Genomic DNA, 22,429 nt, shown 5'->3' with positions numbered 1-22,429 from the left:
TCACCTTGTTTGAGGGAAGTTCCCTATAGATGTACTAGTGGGAATCTACTGGGGAGCAAACCTCCAGCAAGAAGTTCAACTTATCGAGGGATTGCAGAACTGCTACTCTAAATCAAACATTTGTGTACTTGGATTGTGTATCTCTCCAAGCTCTAAATGTCTGCATAATGGATGATCAGGGATTAATATAATAAGGATCTAATCTGAGACCTATTGCAGTAAAAATATACACATATATTTTCATATAAAAACACTAAGCTGTCTATTCAAGAGAAGCGAGTGAAGCAGATCTTAATATAAAACTGAGAATGATATTGCTAATCTACACGACAGAAACACTTAAGAACCCTATGATTTGAATGACATCTTAGACGTAGTGATCAGTGGTTCCCCAGACTTTGGTAGATGTGAAACAGGGTAGTAAATTTGCCTGCAGGTACATAGTGATGCTCTTGCTGTGGCTCAAATTGGCAGAGAAAACAGATTAGAGTTCAATAGTTCGACAATGAAGTTAATGAATGTTATGGAATTTTGCCACACTTCATGTATTATCATTCTAGCCTTAATATCTTTACTAGACAGCCTAAAATTATTTGAGAAATCCTTATACATATGCCCATGGGGTACAAGACATGCAGATGACATCCTAAATGTCTTAGCTGCTAACAAAAAAAAAAGAGATGAACAACTTTTTGATGTGTATGAAATACGAATTAGTGAAAATGAGATTCTAGAAAGATGATCAGGAGAAAAAGGTGTGATTTAGGTAGAACTCAATATCCTTTCTGACTAGTATATAGGGAAAAGTCAGGAAACAAAAGTTCCCTCTTCACTGTGAGTGCAAAAAACCTAATATTTACTCATTTTTCTCAGATGACTTTTTCCTTATTACTACATGGAAGTAAAAAAGTATTCTCTTGTTCTGAAAGCTTAAATAATTATTTGTGAGTACTGAGCTGTAATCCCAAAATGATTATATGTCCAGTAGAAAGATATTGCTTAGTTCTATAAAAAATGCCTTTACATTACATACTAGATGATAAATTGGGATGGCAGGGATTTTTTTCGTCTGGGGAAAAAAAGAAATTAAAAACTTCTCAGTAAAGCAGGCAAATATCAACTACTTGCTTCCCAAATTAAAATTTCTTCTGCATCATTAAAAAAAAATATTTTGATTTAGGATTTACTGGACACATAATAAGATGCACTATATCTTCACAAAAGAGATGGAATGATGAGATAGTCATTTCCATGACAAGTGGCAGGAGAGGCTTCCAGAACTAAAAAAGCAAGAGACCACTCTTCCGATGTCATCAATTAATTACAAAAATGCTTCTAAAAAGATGAAATATACCTGAATAGCAGCATTGTCTAAGCCAAGATGAAGCAATCAGAACAAGAGAGTTAGTGCAAAGGCTGAAGCAAAGAAACCTCCAAATCCTGTTCCTCAACTCAAAAATTTTACTCAATTTCTGTTCATTGTATCAGTGGCAGTGAGAGCATGCTTGTAAAAAAACAGGTTAACCTGTGCTTGACAGAGCCCAATGCTTTGAAAGCTAAGAGGCAATTATAAAGAAAACAGAAAGAAGACAGTCAATGCTGCCTCTCTAAAGCTTTTAGATGATCTTTACTTACACAGTTACAGAAGTTAGCTCAAAGCATATTTTCTCTCCTAATGGTTCCTTTTTACAGCAAAATAAAGCTTACAAAAAGGTATGCTCATAGTGATTTCAGAATTAAGCCTGTACAAAGTCTGGCCTATATCTTTACTTCTGTTTCAGAAATGTATGCAACAAAATTTTAGGAAAATAATTAGTGAAGAAAGTGCTACAAGAAATTTATATTGCCCTGCAATCAATTTGCTGGTCAAATTTGACAATAATCATTAAAAACCTGAATGAAACTAAACAACAATCTCAAATCTCCAATTTTTTTTAAGAAACCCTCTACCTACTGGAGAGAAAACACAGTGGTTTAATGAACAACAAACGGATATCAGATTCCATTTCATCAAGGTAAGGTCATCTTGTACATCAACAAACCCTCTGATACACCTTAAACTGAAAACTCTGAAATAGATGTATCTGCCTCCAGTAGCTCACTGTAGCCATGTAAAACACTTGGATAAAGGTTAGGTAGTCACACTGCTATGCTTTTCCATATTTCCAGCAATACAGGGTGAAAAAGGCGTCTGTAACATAACACATGGAGCTCTTTTTGTATATCCCTCTTTCACATAAGCAATACCTGTGCCTGTACCAGCAAAGTCAATGTAACCACAAATTGAAAAGTTGCTCTGTGTAAGCATTGATTGGCAACAATGAAAACTGGTGCATATACTGATCCTTCTATTAAAATATTGCTCAGATATTAAAAAGAAAAACACTGCTCCAGGCTTCAAAATTCAACTGATGTGGGCTGAATCATTCCTAAATAGACATGATTTCAATGTCTTTTGTGATTATGACAATTTTGACAAGATAATAATCTCCTCTGAACAAGACTTTTTAAGGTTTAGAGAAATAACATATGATTTATTAAATAATCTGTCAAATTATCTATGAACCCTGCTTTCAAAAGAAATTGTATGATCTCATTAAAATAATTGCAGAAAATCTATGCCTGATGTTATAAATAACAAGTACCAGGTATACAAAGGAGAGAACTGGAACTTGCAAGGTTCAAAACGTGACAGCATAGCTTTGTACTCTTAAAATAGTCAACAGAAGTTTCCATTTTAAGTATTCTGCACACTAGACCAACTTTTGAACCCCAGGCTTCAAAATGGAGAGAAATAAACAAGTCTGGAGCTATGCTAAAATGAAATAATCTAGATACGTATATTACAGCTTCATTTCTCTTTTCTTCCCTCACACTTGGTTGCCTTTTTACTCATATTGCTTTTGGAGAAAAGCAAAAGCCAGTTCTACACATCACAACAATTATTCAGAAAGAGAAGCAGAGGTACAAGCTGAAATCAATAGGAAGTATCGTTAGAATTTTAAACATCCTATCAACTTTAATTTTATATATTCATACTTCTTTCAGTGCAAGATAGGGCTGGGCAAAACAAGGAAGGAGGGTATGGTGTTTACTTTCCTGTGATGTTAGTAGAGTAGGCAGGAGAAAGAGGACAAGATCTCTGAAATCTCTACAAGGGAGTTGCTTCTTTTTAATTTCTGCTGCCATGGATTATGGTTGTACTCTGGTAGTCAGCACTGCACTTGCAAAATTGAAGGATCTCCTGCCTCTTACACTGGGGCAGTTACCTTCTTTTAACCAAAAGCTCCTGCTTTTGGAGAGTGAAGGATGGAGTAATCAAACAATACAAGGCTGTTGACAATGCAGGCAAAGCTTCTCATTATCATACTTCAAGATAAAAACCTATAGTGTTATCTGAGAGAATACTACAGATACCAAAAAATTTCCTTCCTAAGATACCTGAAAGACATAAGATGCTGTCATTCCACTGTGTTGGAGCAGGACAGAAGTGAACCTCCTACCAGACAATAACATCACCAGAATAAGCCCCTGCATGATTCCCTCTGCCTGGCTCTCTACATTACAGCCACTCCAGCACAAGTGGTCCCCATAGCTCCGTGAGAATGAGGACTCAACAGCCCATGCACAAACCTATTCCAAGTATAAAATAGCCTTCTATTCACTGTGAAATAAATCACTGTGTGTCTGAACAGATATTTAACGCTACAAGGTTCTTTCGGAAAGCATTCAGAAAATGGTTTCAATACCTTTTAGAGCTGAATTACTAAACAAATATAAAAATAGCATGAGTTATTTAAACAGCTGAATGGTTAACTGAAATAGGAGAATTCCGACAATCATTTTTGTAAGAGGCTTTAAGTGTAGAAAGCTATCTTCTCCAGAAAAGTGAAATTTAAAGACATGATATTCGACTTAGCATATTTTGTTTTTAAAATTATTTTAAAATATTTTTCCTTTAAGGGGGAAAATACAGCCCAAAAAATTATCAAATTATATTAAAAAAACATACAGACTTTGAAAAAGGTTAGATGTTAACTCACCAGTCTCTTTATAATTTTCAACAAAAGCTTAAGTTCTCGTGGATCTTTTTTGGACTTCAGTACTTCAGCAAAGCTGCCCATGTTTTCTGGAGACATGCTCTCCTGATTGTTCCCTCCATACAGCTGAACCAGCAATAATAAGCACTGTGAGGCACTCAAAAATATTTCAGTATCTTCACTGGGAAGCTAAAAATGAATAAACAAAAGTCAAATTCCAATTTCAGAAAAGTTGAATTGCACTGGGGATTTGGAAGAGTATTAACATTTGCATTGTGACAGGAAAGAATAATTTCTAGTTGATTGACTCAAAATTCCACTAAAATAAGCTTAACAAAGTGATGAAAGTATAATTAAAATATATCTACTCTTAGGCAGCAGTATAACAATATCTGCAGTCTGATTCTGTTAAGTGGTCTATGTAGAGTGATATCATAACAGCACCAGAAATGTTGCTCCCAACTATGTGATTTTATTCTACTTTAAACAGAAGCAGTAATAGAAGAAAGTATCATTATAGCCATGATGTCTAATCTTCTACATCATGCATACCATAAAATTTCATTTAATTATTACTAAATCAAGCCTCTTGAGGTAGACCACAGGCTATCGAGTTATTTAATGGATTTTAAGTAGTCACATCAGGAGGTACATTTTGAAGATTTTAAATATTTTCTTGAATTCTAACTTTTCTGCACTCCTTTGAAGATCAGACACTGCAGCAGTGTTCTAGCATTAGGAAGCAAAATTCCTTCCTGGGAAGCAAAATTACAAAAAATATTTAAGCACATGACTAGAGATCATCTTTAAATGAGCTTCTGATAATATGACATCACTATCAAAATGATTTATATATTTTCTGAAAGTACAATCTGGAAATAACAGGCAGAGATATTGTATTAGGCCTGTATTTGGCACTGACAATGATATTTTGGAATGAAAACAGGAATGCAATGCCTAGTGTCAGCACAGAGAGTTCACAAGTGCTAGTTGAAAAAAAATTGTAGAGGTTTCTTGGGAACAGGCAAGAGGACGACAGATTGGAAAATGTAATAGTCAAGGACTGAAGTAATTCAGTGCCTATAGCATATCAGAGGGAGGGTTAAAGCGGACTTGATCATATCCTCTCAGTCATATGTGGGAAACAGCAGGCTGAGGAGAGGTTAATTCCTTTACCTGAAAAAGGACTGATAAGCTCAAAAGTACATGATAGTTCAAAACTTTAGACAAAGCAATTCAGATTAGAAGAAAGATAATACTTGGATTTCCTTTTTTTCCTTTCTCTCTTTAATAAGAACAATTAACTGCTGAAATAACTTTCTTAGACCTGAGACAGATTCTCCATCAAAGGCAATTCAAATATCACAAAAACATTTTTTTCTAAAAAATAACAAAACCATTTACTCTAATGAGGAATTAATTTAGGAAAATCCTGTCTATATATAACCCTCGACTAAATCATTGCAATAGTTTTTTCTCACCTTTTAATCTATGACCTGAACAAAACGTCAGTAGTAGTCTTAACCAAGTAGGTATAAAAGCGCAAAAACACCTCATCATGCCCATTCATTTCTTTAATTCCAAAAGTATTATTTACACCAAAGAAAGCATATTAAAGTACAGTAAACAGACAATCCTTAGAGATAATAAAAGGAAACACTTTATATAATTTGTCCAACCACTTACGTCATATGCCAAATAATTTAAATAACGATTACTTATTTAATCTGCAGTATGAAATTCCTATTTTTTTCATTTTGAGGAAAACCTATACAGTTATTTTAAAGCAATCTGAACAAATCATCAGATATACATCTCTCAAATATTCAAGCAGCAATTCCCAAGGGATCTGCATGCAAATACAATCCTGTTTTCTACTAGCTTCATAGAGTTGCTGTTTAGAACAGACTGAACTGAGATGTAATCTCTGAATATATAGCCCCAAGACATATCACATTCTATTTGACCTAATACTATGCAAGTGACAGGAGCACAACAGCTATTTCTTCCTCAGTTTTGCTATACGTTTTTTCTTCATTCCAGTCTAAATGCCACTTATTTGATTATTTCCTTTCCATCATCCAGGCTTCTCTAATAACATCATCAATGAAATTAGCAACACTAAAAAGCAGGAAAAGCTAGAAATAGTAACAAGCTTTATAGTACCATTTATATCTTTAATCCTTAACAAATTGAAGAAAAATATCTGTTGATTTCACTTGGGGCTTTGAGACAACTTTTACTTCCTTCATTGAAATAAAATGCCATTAGTGAAAGGAAGGATAACGACTTTTATGTATGTCTCTCACACCTTCTAAAAGCAGCATTCCAAGTTAGTTTGTTACTAGATCAGTGTAGGCAGCAGTGTAGGGCATCAACCACCCCCTGAAGAAAATCACAGAAAAAAATTATATTCAATTTTCAAATGTTTGTTGGCTAAACAAGGGTAAAAAAATGAAAAATCAGTGAAATTTTTGGCCAAATATATCCTTGTCATATATTATTGCAGTGGAGGCTAATTCCCTGGGCTCCACAGGCACAAAAATCCCATGTTTAGTCAGTATCACAACAGCTATACATGGAAATCAGACTGATACCAAGGGTTTTTCTCAAGATATTCACTAAATATCAGAGGAGTGGAAAGGTGTCAGTCTCCATAGAGCACTGCTCCCACAACAAACCTGTGTGAAGAAGTCCATAAAGCACCAAAACCCACAGCGGTTCTTTCCAACACAATGAGTATCAAGGAAGCAAATAAGCAAGTCCAATTGGTTAGCATTATTCCCAAGGGAGGCTGATTGCAGCAGGAACACCCAGTTAGTGAGGCAGTGGAACACTTTGCCCTAGGTGAGGAGGAGCTGTGCTTGGGCCAATGGCCTTGCCTGGGCCTTGATTCTCTCCTCCTGCCATGCCCAACCTTTTATCATTGCTGTTGTTCTTTGTTCCCCAACAAGAGAAAGGAAAACCCTTTTCAATCCAGAGAAAGGAAACTTTCCATCCAATCTGTCTTGGCATCATATAGTCTTGCTCCTCACAGGCTTGACCCTCACAGGAGTGACCATGCTCCAAGTACCACTCCACAGTTCCCAACACCTGACAGTTATGACATCACATTACTCAATGATCAATGCCAATGAAGTCTTTTCATCCCCTGTTGCATTTCAGGCTCTTCTGCTCCTCTGCTTCCCAGAGACCCTTTGAGCTTTGGTGTTAACTAGACTTTGGGGATCAAGTTGTGTCACCTTGGGAAAATTCTTGGGCAAAAAAATAGCTAGACAGTTACTGTATGAAGAGAAAAATAAGTGTGGGATAGCAAAGGCCATATTTACTCTGGAGAGAATGAGAATCATTGGCCTACAGTCTAAGTCATCAATAATTAAGGTGGAAGAGGAACCCTCAGCAATGTCCCTATTTAAGTATGCCCACATCAGCATTTTTCTCTGTAACTCTCACCATTTTGCCGTTTCACTTCTGACAAGTAGTGATTTAGATGTCAAAAGTTGTAAGCTGGTAACCTGAAATTTAGCACTGGCTGCCAGTCAGTGTTAGTACTGGTTATAAAGAGTAGGGGATCTGAAGAACATTAGCCATATAAAACAAAATCAATGGCTGAAAATATAATAAATATCTGTAAATACAGAAAACCAAGAATGAAAATTCAGTTTTCAAGTAAATAATATTTCATGTTTAATAAGAACAGGAAGAACATAATCATGTTATTCAACAATGAATATAGAGAGATGGGTCATCTCTTAATTAGATGGAACAGCATTCTGATTATTTTTCTAATCAGGACACTTCAATTTGGTATGAAGTACATTTACTTGAAATGCATGTATAGATTTTGTTCTTTCAGGAGAGCAGAAACCCATGAAGAAACTAATTCTAACACTTTAAAAGAGTATCTGCCCCTTAATATTTCATAATTACATGAAGTTTCATTTTCCTTTATCAGTCTTAGAAGGGATTATAGATTCAGCCCTTCAGCAAGGTAGAAAAGTTAGCAGTACTTCTCCTTGCAGCTGTTAATATTCTTAGCTAGTGTATAGCTTGAAGACAATCCAGCAACTTAAAATAAATTACTGAAGAGCTAAAGTCATAAATTCTGCTGTTCTCTAACTGAAAACTGTAGATTTATTTTTCCCTTATTTTAAAGTAACACCTTATGACAAGACTTCTATGCAAGGAAAACAGTGTTTGCTTAATTTTTATGGCCATATTGTAACTTCCTGTAAACAAGCTTATACACAAAATTCTATTCTCTTTTCCTTTCTAGATGGAACCTGCTCTGTGTATTTTAGAATTAATGTGGTGAAGAACAGGAAGTTTATTTTTATTGCACATCTATATTTCTGCAGTCTATTCTCAAAAATTCCATATTTTTAAACTGAATTGCAGTGTGTTCATGAATTGCAAACCACTGCAAGAAACGTGTGATCATTTGAGCTGAAGTGGCAGTTTTCACACCGTTGGAATTGTTACAGCATCTAATTTTAGAGCTACAATGAAACTGCCTGGATTACCCGGAGGGGACACTATTTCGGTGCATTAATGAGGTTATACACATAGAGAGTTTATTATGATAAGAGATAGATATTCATTAGATCACTAATGTGATTACAGAATGTGCTATAAAGGAAGCACCATAGGGATCTACAGGGAAGATGATTTTGCAAATATTGTACAAAATATAAAAGCAAAACATCACTATTAATCTGATAGCTTTGCTATGCTATTCTTATTAGTATATATGCACAGTTTTAAATTAAAAAATAAAATACTATATTTTTACTTAGGGCCATTCTCCTACCTAAGGGAAAAATATATATGTATTCACTTCATTTTTATCTAGGCTAATTGTTAAGAAACTAAATCCCCATTCTGGAATTCTGTCCATGGAACATTTTCTTCTTTCCTCTGTTGTGTGTGTTTGGAGATTCTTGTTTTTAGGATAGCTCTGTGTAAGAGAATACTTCAAATATAGGATATAAACACAGGTCTCTCAACCCTGACCACCAAACAGTCTGTATCCCTAGAGAAAGAAATGTGAAATAAAATTCTACAGTTATCATTCTTCTGCAGTCATTTTCATTATTCATTAGCAAATAACTTCACGTATTCTGAAAACAAAGTCTGGGCACAGCCTTAGAGTCAGTGCAATATAGAGACAAAAAATGCCTAGAAAAGACCATCTCATTCATCCATGTGCACTGAGGCTTCATATTTGTCCTCTTCATGTTTGGACATGACTAACTGGACTTTCTACAGTAACATATGGAGCACAGTAATCAAGTGCAAATATTCCCAATAATATTATAATGAGGAAGCCTCCCACCAGAAGTCAAGAAAAGTTCTCTCCTGGCTGTCTAGTAGGCTCCATAAATGACTGGAAGATCTACACCTAGGACCTGAATCTAGGACCTACAGAAAACAAAATTCGTATTTATAGGTACCAGCATGGCATCTGAAAATTTGTCAAAATCCACACTAAAGTGATTTCAAAAGTTTGGGGTTTTTTTCAATATAATTGGTACATCAAAAATTGGAAGGTGTTTTGTACGTTTTGCTGCAGGTTTCAGAATAATATTCAAACTACATTTATGTTAAGTAAAGAAATATTACCCAACAAAGGTAAGTGTAATTAACTTTTAAACACAAAACCACCAAGAAGAAGACTAAATGCTCAGTTTTTTTCCTCTTATTGATCAGTTATGGTCATAATGATCCTGGGATTAAATACTGAATTCTCCATATTTGCAGTGTTTCCTGCAGGAAAAAGTTTGTAATTATTTCTCCTTTTTCACTGTTAAGTCTCTGAAGTTTCATTTAAATGCAATCTATGTTTCCAAAACTTGCTTTGCTATGCCTTTAGTGACAGACTAAATCACAAGTACAGAAGGGAAAAATTGATTCAAAGTTTTCAACATTTTGAAGTTTAACTCACATTGATTTTTGAGAGATTATTGAGAGAGAAAAACATATAGAACTTGAGCAAAATAAAAAGACAAATAAATGAGACATGGAATAATAATCTACTTGATGGGTATACATTTCAATGAGGGAAAACAATTACTTAATGTGACTAGGAAACTAGGAACTAGGAAACAATGTGATTAGGAAACCGTGTAAGAGACTATAAGAAACTACAAATATGCTAAGACAGGCAGAAATAGCAAAGCAAAGAAAATTATTTTAACTCAGTATTTTAAAGCAATGATTAGTTCAAAATTTAAGACTTCCATTATCTCTAGAAAATAAAGTTCACAAAGAACTGAATGCCACAAAACAGCAATAAGGGGTTATGTAGCCACCCAGTCCAATGAATACAGAGAACACTGGTAGCTTCACAGAATTTCTGTTTAGGTAGGCCTGAGGCATTTTGAGGAGTAGGGAACACATACATCTTGAGACATGCTCTAGATTTCACAGAGAATCTATTTCTTTTTAAAGAGATTAGAGCATAAACCATTTTAAACAAGTGGTTCCTAAATGCTAAAATGACTGTTCCATTGCTCAAACTCTTCCAAGCTTAACAGGAAATGTTTAATACAGCAGTGGGGAAAAAAAAAATTGAAAAATATTTGAAAAATCAAATTTAACAAACCTAGCTGAAATAACTTTCACAGACCCAAAGTAGAGAAAATCCCTCACTCACAGAATCTTTCCAAAACTGAAAACATAACAAAATAATACGTATGTATGTATGTATGCATCTGTCTGTCTGTCTATCTAAAGAAGTGGCACTGGTTCTCTTTATCTTTTGCCTGTATGTTAAAATCAGAAGATTTAGAATAAGAATTTTAAACAAAATGGAATCTGCAGAAGTACAGAATGAAGCAAAACCTACTGGTAATTTACAGCCATACTTCTGAAATACAAGGGCAAGTCACAATCTAATCAGTACATACTAAGTATACAATTATCCTAGCCTTTAATTAAAAACTTATAAAAGACTTCCAGGTGGTATAGGCTGAGTTAAAGTTTGGCCTCTAATTTTCTGTTCTTTAAAAAGTTAATATAATTTAAATTTATGACCAGTTTCATTTTAAAGGAACATTTGCATCTCTTCATGTCATACTATTTATCATATATAGCAATTTTAAAAAATCAGTAAAAAATAAATTTAAAAAATTATAGAGATGAAATATTAAATAGTTGAAATTCATTCACTTTGTTTTAGGTCATTCAGAGAACGTTTCCATAAAGCCTTTGTCAATAGCTGGTTTAAATAAATCCATCAAAGGAGGACTTAGCACCAAGTATAATGCCAAAAATTAATAAAAAAGGAATCACACATTTCTCTAAAATAGATGACAGACAGTGCTAAAGATAATAGAAGGATCACAGTACTGATATCACAAAAAACCTGAAAACCTCTATTTAAATGGGAAAAAAAAAGGGTCTGGAAGAGAACACAGCAAATCTAAAATGTCTTTAAGTGAAATAACCAAGAAAGGATACTGTGATACACTGAAATTCTCACATAGCATTTTAATGACTTTATGTTGACTAAAAGGCCAGTGCAGCCCCTAAAAGCACTGTCCAGCTCAAGAAGCATTTTTCCACTACAAACCATTACACACAGAGTAAATTTAGATCTCTGTATGACAGAGGCTGAGCTGATGGGATGCATTAGGGACACAATGCAGCACTCTGGAGATTTCAATGCAGTGCTGTGACATCCAGTAAACCCTGGAAAAGGCTGCCTTTAAACAGACACACTTCAAAGATGCTTACACATCACCAAGGATCACTCCCATTCATAAATCCCTCAGGATCATGTTGAAATAAAACAAAACCCTTGAGAAAACTCAGAAGGCTCAAACCCCAGAAAATAATATTAAAATGCATCACTTGCTACAAACTAATTTTGCATTTACTAACTTTTCTAAAGGAAGCAGGATTATTAGTTTCAAAATTTGAATGCCATCCTCTCTGTATGCAGTGGTGACAGGTCTATTCTGAAGGACTAAATATTTGCTATACATATGTATCCCAACTGAGAAGCTGCAGTCTGCCCCTCATCCCAGTTCTATGTTCTGGACAAACAAACTTACTCTGACATCACTGGTAACCTGCAAGTCACTGTGACCTGTAGCTTCTTAGGAAGTGTTACAGTACTAGGTGGGAGCTTATAAACAATTAAAAACTAGTAAATAGAGCTCTAATATGTCCAATTCAGTTGCATAATTCCAACTTCAGCAACATCCCATAAGGTTACAAACAAGCAAACTCTCACCAGTTGAATAAGCCGGCTAATCAGGTCCGTCAGGGGTTTATTGATAAGCAGAAGGTCTTCGGCAGCCTGTGTGTCCCCTCCTGCACCAGATTTCTGTGCCTTAACAAGAGAAAAAAGAAATCAAAAACAATCTTGGTGATTGTTCTGTTATGAGGAACAAATTATGTCCATTAAGTGGTTGAAGTGTGAATGGTAGTTTGAAGGAGATTCATGCACTCTTTTCTAGTGAAGTATTCCTGGGCTCCCAATGAGCAGTTTTGCTCCCTCTGTGACAATAAGCACAAAGCAAAGGGACCCATGCTGTTGTGCCATTCTGTACAGGCTGAACATACTGACCTGCATGACATATCTTCTGCAAAATGCAATAAAAATGTATGTGCAAAAGATACCTCAAACCGAGATGATCAAGGTGAAAAATTTAGAATTCTCAGCAATATTGCCCAATTTTGCCTGTCTGCTTTATTCTGTATCCTGAAATATTCACAGTATATTATAATTTAAATTGTTTCTGAAATAGGAATAATAAAATTTTCAAGTAATAAGATCAGTTTCTACTTGTAATTCTGACCACTGTCATCACTCCATCATCAAGACATACTACTATCCTAGGCAGTGCTATTTATGACTGATCCCTGCCCCAGGGCTCCTGAAAGGTCAGCTTGCAGGATTTTTCATTTAACGTCATTATCTTGCACCAGCTTTGGACCATGACCCTATACAGTCAACCTGCTAGAGGGAAAAAAGTAAACATTTTCTCTAAAGAACACATTTAAAAAAATTTGTATTGTGTTTCATTTATGGCTCAATCCTAAAAATCACTGTCCAAGTGTAATACCTGGAGGTTTTCACTTGGTTAAGTGAACAGGGGAGCAAGTTCCCTGAGACAGGTGCCACTACTGCTCAAACTCCACTGTTAATACTTATGAGTTGAAAGTATAATGCCTTTCTTCTGGAAAGAATTTCTAAATAAAAGAGAACTGAAGAGCTGTTTCTCCAGGCAATAAGTCACATTAGTATGTCCCTCTCTGAGACTCACCACAATGACCTGGAATGCCAAAGTTCAGGAAGGACAAAAAGTGCAGAGAAAACAAAAAATAGAATGTTATATTAATGAAGAAAGGGAAGTAAGCAACCTTCACTTTAGCAAAATTTAAACCAGCTTTTTCTCGTTAGTACACAGACGAGAAGACCTTCCATCAGGAATCTTTGACTACTTTCTTTAACTTGTATATTAGTGTCTTTGGAAAGAGAATGAATTATAGCACTAAATAAATTATATATGTACATGAAGCATATACATTATACCATTGTTAAACCTACATTAAGTTGTATAATCATATAATCACAGAGTGTTAAGGTGTTGGAATGGACCTTAAAGATTGTCTAGCCACACCCGCACGGCCACTTTCCCCCAGGCAAGGACACATCCCACTAAACCAAATTGTTCACGGTCTTATCCAACCCAGCTTTGAACAGCTGTGCCAGAGTTGGGGCATCCACAGCCTCTAAGGGCAACCTGTGCCAGACTCACAAAATAGAGTCCATATGTCAAATTGAAATTGCAAATTCTTTTCAGCTAATGTGGATCGTCTCTGGGACATATGAAAAAACTTCTCCAAAACAGACATGCAAATTAATCTGAAAGTATTTGGACCACAAAGAGCAAACTCTTCTGCTGAACCTGGATACAATTATCAGCACCACCCAGCATGAAGTACTTAAATGCAACGGAAAAGTGGTGACATGCATTGCCTATGCAGTTGGATAAGGTTATCACTACACATAAAATATTTAAATAAAAAGGATTCAAGTGAAGATTCTACCATCTGTAAAAGACAACTTAAGCCTCAGAAATGGACAATACAAGAAGATTTGATTCTGTTTTGCAAGTTCTGATTTAAATGGTATCTTATTCAAAACACCTCTATAAAAACAGTCCAAGAATAATATTTATGATGCATTTATTGACACGTAGATAGTGGAATACTATTAGTAGTCTATATGTATATGGAATACTACATTTAGTCAATACCTAATGGCCACCATTCAATAGGGTATGTGCACTGATGTAAAACACTCAGGGATTTTGTGATGAGTATTGTCAAGACACATAAACCAAGACAAGTAACACCACTGGAAAACTAATATTATATGGGCACAGAATAGACCTATGCTTCAAAACTCAGTTTTCCAGCTGCTCCTTGTTACTCATTAGCCTTTAAGAGCAAAGCAGATTACTTTGACAAGAGATAAACAAAACTGGAGCTGGAGTTTCAGAGCATCAATCAACTGTTGTATTCAAGTAAAGCCAGAACAGAATTTGGCTTTGAACAAATAGATTTAATTGTAAATCTAAATAAAACCCATCAATTTACTATTACCAATCCATGTGCAAGATACTCTCTCCTCATGTGTCCTCCAGAATAATTTGCCTCATCACTGCTGTATGGAGCATAAGTTTAGAATTCAGCTATGATTACAAGCAGTGATGCCAAAAATATGATAACAAGCAATTAGTCTACAAAATTTGACCTATGAAGTGATTCTTAGATGAAAATATCATTACAGAACCTGCTAACAGAGAGGTTAAAGACAAGGTATTGCACCATCACACATCTAAACCAAACCAAAAACCTCGCAGTGAAATATGGCTGATAACACAGCTGCTTGTGTAAATCAGTGTAGAAAAAAGAAAAAAGCTCAATTTTCAACACCAACTTCTTATGTTAAGCCTACTTAAAAAAAATTCCCCAAAAGAACCAAAAAGCCAATCTTCTCCCTCTCCCCAAAAACCCTGCAAACCAAAAAACACAGAACCAAAACAAAAAAACAACCAATCCACAGAGGAGGGCTCTGGGGACTTAAGAAGCCATGTCGTTAAAGATATTACAACCTATCTGCATTCTTTTGAATCTCTGTCCTTTAGATATATTTCATCTAAAAAATATCTGTTCTTCAGTGAATAATCCCAAGAACATAAACCTAACATGAAGAGTATGTGCTGTTGTTTGCAGAGCAAATACAAGTCACTTCCACTTCACTAACTTAAAAATTTGGCAGATCATCTAAAAAGAAAAGCAATATTTGCTAGATTTACATCATGTCTAAAAAATGAGGAATGTTTTTCCTTCATATGTTACTAAGAGGGTTATGTGAAATTTCTTTGAATTGTATCTTTTTGTGCTCCATTTTTAAGGAGGACGATGTCTTTTTTGGAGGAGGAAGTCCCACTGATGCCATGACTTGCAGTGGTTCAAACAGAAACTTGGATGACAAATTGAGTATTCATCACACTAAAAGTTCCATAAAATCAGAATAGTGGGAGTTTCATTATTAAGGATAATAGGAAGTTATCTAAAAAATTGTTTAAGACAGTAAAGACCCCATTAATAAATCCCATACCTGCAAAGTCTGGCGCACAATGTTTGCTGTATACGTCAGCATGTGTTGCAAAATGTCAAGTAAGGATAGAAGCAGCACATTTGCTGTCTTGGTGCTCCCTTTATCATCTGCCTCCAAGTACAGGGCCACAGCTTCCGTTAGGAGACTACAGACGTGATGAGCCAGTCCTACATAGAAAGTGAGACAACAAAAAGAAAAACAAATAGGCTATCAGGAAAAGGACAGTGTGGAAGGAGACCCAGATAAAAAAAAAGATTATTATAAAAACAAATTTTACATACTTCATGAGCATTAAATTTCCTCTTTTTCTCCATTACTATAATCATCTCCTCTCTTATTCTGTTTGGACCCTCACAAAGGCAGTTAAACGGATACAATCAAACTTGCTAATTGCATGTATTCATTAAATTAAAACCTACTTTGAATCCCATACCTTTCCATAGCATGGTCACCAGTCTCTTTTACAACACTCCTAGTCATAAGAATTTAGCAATTTCTCCAGGCTGTTACAAAGTGACACTTCAAGGTGGAACCTAGAGATTCTTAACTGAGCCTAAAGTTTCTTAACAGGTCTGACAATTAGAACCTTACCCACATGCTTTAATTATAGAATCAAACATTGCTATGCTTAAATATATTCAGAAGAGCATTAAATAGGAAATATTGCAAACTACATTAAAATGTTATTAAGATTTGTTTTACTGATGGTAGTAAAAACTTTCCTGAAAATATCTTCTTGTTTTGAAGGGTTTTTTAAAGCTTTCAGTATTTAATAACATCAGCCCCTGTAGCTTGCCTAACCGCAAATCAATTGACATATATAAAAATATATTCCAGTTCAAGGCAATATCGATTCAATTCAGAATCTTTCTTACTTTCGAAGACAAAGTGATTGAGCTCATTATATTTGATCTTAATCTATTTCTTTGAGATTTTCATAAGGGATGAAACATACTTAGTTTCTTAACAAAACCATAATATTTTTGCAAACCATCTTTTAAACTTGCAATTCGCTATGCAGTCACTTGGCTGCCCATATGTAGTAACAATGCAGTTCATCAGCATATTAGTTTCTAGTCCCCATGACTGTCAAAAAATTACTTAAGTATTTCACTGATTTCAATTAAGTAAAAAAAGTGTTCTTTTATAAATTTTCTTTTTTAAAGTTGCATATATTTCCACAAACATCAATACACGATTAATATGAGACACTGTAGAATATATTATGTGCTTACACCATTCAGCTTTTGAGAACAGTCAACCTTTGGGGATTTGAACTATTTTAGCTTTGAAAGATATTCCATCCATTAATTAAACTTCCTACAAAATATCTTCTTCTCCTATTCCTCACTGTTAATACTTTCCTCAGGAAATTAAATGCATTTCATTTAGAATACAGTTATGGTTTGGGATCATTAAGACTCTTATCCTGCTTCTATCTCACATCTTCTGTGGTTTTATGATTACTAGCATTATTTTTCCGCGACAGTTTATTGATGGATGACAGCTCAGGACAAGCTTTGAATTTCCTGGAATTTTGTCTAAATAAAACAAGCTCTCAAAATGAAATAATACCTATCTCACACATTTAATTTCCTTCTCCTTTTTTAGACTGAAATTTCTGCCGCAGTTCTGAACACTTCACACAAAAATCAGATAGCATGCATCTGACAGTGACACATTTAAGTGATATCACTAATACCCACCAAGAGGAAAAAAGACAGACTTAACTGCATGTCTACCCAATACAAAACTTGTGGTTAGTCTATGACTATTTTCAGCAGACTAAATGAGAGTAAATCTAAGGAAATAGTGCAGTAAGACCTCATCCCTATCAAAGTGAAGTCTGAAAAATTGCCTGCAGGGACATGACCAAGTACACATTGTTCCTCTGAATATGGCCACAAAACCTACAGCCACATCAAAATGAATGAGTCATCCCATTTTTTCCAGATGGCTTACAAATAACCCTTAGGACAGTGACTTGAAGATGAATGCTGAGAGGGTCACTTTCATAAGCAGGCATTGCATTGCATGGGTCGTCGAGAATTTTTTAGGCTGTAGTCACAACACTAAGAAGGGTTGAGTAGGGAGTGAACAATGGGGAACCACTATTAGTGAACAAAACACCAGGATCCATGACGGTGATCTGCAATCCTTTCACTTTTAGTTTGGAACAGAAACATTTGCTCATTCCCTTGGCTGTACCAGTCTGAGTCTCAGAACTCATTTCTTTTGTTTGGTGTATAAGGTGAACCAAACACTCAGCCTTCTCCCCATGAACTGAGACATGAATAATATAATCACATAGATTTTATTTTCTTGAAGTGCTTACATCCTAAGGGTATGTGTATTAGCATCCCTGCCTCCAAATACCTGAGATATTCATGTTTACTAATTAGCTAAAACATCAGAATGAACAAATTTCATTTAGGTAGATACATGGTCACACAGAGCTATATGTAAAAAGATATGGAGGCCAAATTTGAAAATTTAGTGGGGAAAAAAAAATCTTGGACTTAAAATACTTTTGGAAAATTTAGCACATCCAATCTTTATTATAAAGATGTCTAGAATAAAACACTGGTGCACCTAATGCGCTGCATGATTCATACAGAAACCTGACAAAACATTTGGTTCCACAGATAAAAGCAACAGACTGACCTCTTGGCCAAGTAAATAAAGTTCCAGACATCCTTTTTAAAATACTTCATTATGTCACAACAAAATGAAAATTGGAGGCCACAGTTGTAGACATGTAAATATACTCCTTGCTTACATCACAAGACAAAGTACATGCACTTTGTGCTCAGAAGAGAAATTTGGGACACTGGTGTAATCTGCAGTGACCATGACAAAACTCCATAGAACTCTAATGGCCTTGACCACTGGCACTGTAAAGGTTTACTGTAACTGTAAACCTTTAACTTTGCTCAAAAGGCAGCTATAAAGATCAAGACTGACATGTTTCAGCATTCAAAAAATTGAATTAAAAAATAGATAGTTTGGGAAAAAAGTACACAATTTTATAAAAAGGAAATTGAATTCATAATTCAATAAATCAGAATACAAAAGTCACATATGGATCTCAGAAGATACCTTGACGGTTTTCTCCCAGACTTTACAACAGATTAAAGAACAACAATTTAATTTCCTAAATAAAGCCTAAAACAATATGTATCTTTAAAAATTCCAGATACTATATTTCAGAGTCATATATAACAGACATAGGTTTCTTATATATAAATTCTCAACTCTTGATTGGAAAGTGAAATAGGCTCTGATTGAAAAGGCGCACACTTCATGCACTCCTGAACTTTGCAAGTGATGGATCTGAATACAAAATCTGTACCGTAGAGGAGATGTAAACCAAATCCAACTGAAGAAGGTTGCTCTACTTGGACAAGCAACCTACAGTCAAGTATTCTGGTGCTTCCAAGTATGTTGGCAATAGTTCACCCTCTCAAGAGAAAGCTGTTAGTAACTGTTTACATGAATGAAAGTAATGCACCATAATTTCTTTCAGCTAGGTACTTCCTAGAAAGAGAATTAACTAAAACCTTATAATTAAACCTATTACAGAGTTTTTTAGTTACTCTATTAATTTGCATTTTTCTGAAAACAAAATACATTACACCATACAGTTTGTAGCTTTAGTTATAGTCTGAATTTAGTACAAGGCTTAATAGGGCATTAATCATGCCTTGTATTTATCTGTAAAAGCAGGACATTCAAACTATCAAGCTTCGCTGCAGTTCTCTGCTATTCAAATTTTGCTAACAAATAAGGCAAAAGTTGCATTTCGAATTAGAACTATCGTGTTTATAAATTAACATAACTGGAACTAAACAAAGAACCTTTTCTAATTGTGGTCCAAGATTTATAATATGTAGTAAAAGGATTGTATCCAAAATTTCTAGCCATGGATTTACAGCACTTGACAAACCTAGTGTTCACAGCAGAGTATTTCTCTGGCCCAGAGACCCCTGCAACGAACTGAACATGTAGCTAATAGTGTTTCATGAATGTGGAGTGTGATGACTATGCTTGTGTTTTACACACCTTTCAAAAGATAAAAGGAGTCTTTTGGCCCATGATACAGCTAATCAGACTGAATATGCCATGATACCTTCTGGAATGAAAGCTGAGAGGAGATTTTTTATTCTCACCTACTAGTAAAATGGATAAAGGAAAAGAAATCTTCACTTCCAAATCATACAAAACATCAAAGGACAGCCTAGGAAGCAATCTTCTAGGCAATCCTTTCATGCCTACCAACAATTAGAGCATTCAACAAACCTGTCTGCTTCCAGCTGAAGAAAATGTTAGAGCAGGTGCACTTCCTCCGAACAATGCTACCGTGCAGCCAAGCAGCCAGCAGCAAAACCCTCAGTCCGATGAAAAGCTTCTCTTTGTTCCTCTCTGCACATTGCTCTCTGGAGAGCCATTTTTCCCATTAGTACCACACCTACACAACTGACTCCCCAGGGATATTACCAAATGTACATGCATTAGACTTTTCTTCCTTCTTTTACTTACAGAGTGGACCAACAATACTGCCAGATTAAATAGAAACCATATTTTATAATCTTTTAAATTTTAATGCTGAAACTCAAAAATATTCCTAAGAAGAAACACAGGACTGTACAAATTCTTACACACAGGAATGAGTGAATGTACCTGAGCACTTAAGATACTCTACAGTGACAGAAAGATTCTTCATAAAACCTTATTTACTTACAGAAATCTGGGAGTCAATTTGCATTCTCTACATCACAGCATTACTACTTAAGTTTTCCTGTTTAGAAGAACTGAAAATAGGTGACATAAAGCAAATGGTATCTTTAGGGCATTTTACAAAGGGCTCATTGCTTTTAATGTTATTTTTGTTCTGTATTTGTTATTGTTTATGTTTTAGGGACTATTTGTGTTAGTGCTGTAACAATATTGAGGTAAGAATAAACTAGGAGAGAAAATTAGATCACCAATGTTTTCAAAATTTGGTGAGTTATGAATGTTACATCAAGTGGAAAAGCAATGATTTGGCTGTTGAGCAAATCAATTGCATGACTCCTGCCCTGAAAATTATTTTGTATTCTAATCTTAAAAATTAATAGCATCTAAAGAAGAAAATTTTGCGAATATTGGCAAGTCCATTCCTAGCACTGGTAGAATGACTGGACATTTTATGATTGAAGAAAGAATCACTAGGTTTAAGGGACGAAAATCTCATTTGAATTTGTAATATTGAAGTGGTGGTCAAGGCTCTCCAGAGCTTCCCTTTGTGGGAAGAGTGGCTCAGCTTTTCCTACACACATGGAATGTAGGGCACTCACCAATGGCAGCCAAGCAGGCAGTCCTTCCCTCACACACAAGAAAATGGATGTGGAAGGGATTATGACAGCCAGGGAAGAAAAGCCAGTTATCACCTTCACTACAGCCAGACTGAAGGTAGACTGGGAAGTTCTATGTTTTCTTGAGTGTGACTGCCTGAGAGGAATAAAGATCTGACATTCTCAGAAAGAATATGGTTCTGCTTTGAGTCAAAGCATGACATAACTCTACTTTACTTTCTCTTGGACTGGCAGTGTTTAGCTGTTATTGTTCGGAGGCAGTTTAGAGATGGCAAGTTTCTCTTGTGAAAAAAGACTGCACAATTGGAGACTCCCCATGGAGTCAAATTCTTCTGAAGCTAACAGAATCCCGCCAACACTGAAATCTGCTTTTTTTCTATCATTTAATCTATGGATCAAACATGTAGTTGGTTAAGACCAGCAGGTGGATAGATTAGCCAACTAAAAGACAGAAAACCAGGTGGATTCTCTTATAAGAAAAGGTATCTGAGTGTAATAAAGGATAGTAAAAATGCAACTAGAACAATTTAGAAATAATAAAATCAGGTACTGTTGAATATGCTTGACTAGTCAATATAAAAATAATAGAATATAACAAATTAGTTCAGCTGGGCTAGGCTGTGGTTGTTCTCTGTGAAAAGAAATGGTTAGAATGACTTACACAGAGGAAGAGTATTTCTGAAAGTATAACCACTGATACCTTGAGAGTTCCTGATTTGATGCTGCTTTTGAAAATGAAAAAATAATAAAAAAGAAAAAGAAAAAAGGAGTCTCCCATCTGTGACAAAATTTTAACTGATTTCAGGTTTTTGTGTCAAATTGACTCAACTATTCTATAATTCATTCAGAAAAGACATCCAAGATGTTTGAAACTCAGTTCACAGCACATACGGGTACATAGCCTCAAAGTTCTGAAGGTGGGGGGTTTTGTTCCAGTCAAGACTTACCAAGACAGTCCTCATTCCTAGGAGTATAATTCATTGAACATGAATGTGAACTTGTTCAACAGAGATGGAATGAAATATCAGAAAGTACCTTCCCTTGGAAAATAATTATAAGTTAGTTACAAGAACATTGAAATGCTTTCTACTTATATAAGAACTAATATAATTTTTTTCTACAATTTTGTATGAATACTACATAACTATGGACAGTAATAATATTCAGGGGATCTATTCACAGAGTTGATAGGACATTAAGAGTGTCCTATGTGAACAGCCAATTTTGATTTGTTTGGATACCATGCTGCTGCCACCCTGGTTTGCCTGAAGCAGGATCACACACTCAAATGACCCTTTTAGTTGGAAAACCTGGGGAGGAATAGAGATGGAGGTAATACAGTGGCTTCCCAGGGTATACATTCAAAATACTTCTGTCACCAACTGTGCATATAT

The 22,429-nt window shown here is 35.2% G+C and overlaps 1 protein-coding gene across 1 annotated transcript in view; it reads right to left on the bottom strand.

Annotated features, from left to right (window-relative positions):
• ULK4 (unc-51 like kinase 4) overlaps positions 1-22,429 on the bottom strand; it is a 213,383-nt gene that overhangs the window by 50,040 nt on the left and 140,914 nt on the right. Inside the window, exons 33-35 of the mRNA XM_083863372.1 lie at positions 15,682-15,848; positions 12,280-12,378; positions 4,044-4,229 (exon numbers count right to left, since the gene is read on the bottom strand). Of these exons, the coding sequence (XP_083719498.1) occupies positions 4,044-4,229; positions 12,280-12,378; positions 15,682-15,848 (452 nt within the window). The remainder of the gene's footprint in view (positions 1-4,043; positions 4,230-12,279; positions 12,379-15,681; positions 15,849-22,429) is intronic.

The sequence above is a fragment of the Zosterops lateralis genome, assembly GCF_965231275.1.
Source record: "Zosterops lateralis genome assembly, chromosome: 1".
NCBI lineage: Eukaryota > Metazoa > Chordata > Aves > Passeriformes > Zosteropidae > Zosterops > Zosterops lateralis.
The sequence above is the reverse complement of the archived record's forward strand: the minus strand, read 5'-3'. Positions and strand labels throughout refer to the sequence as shown.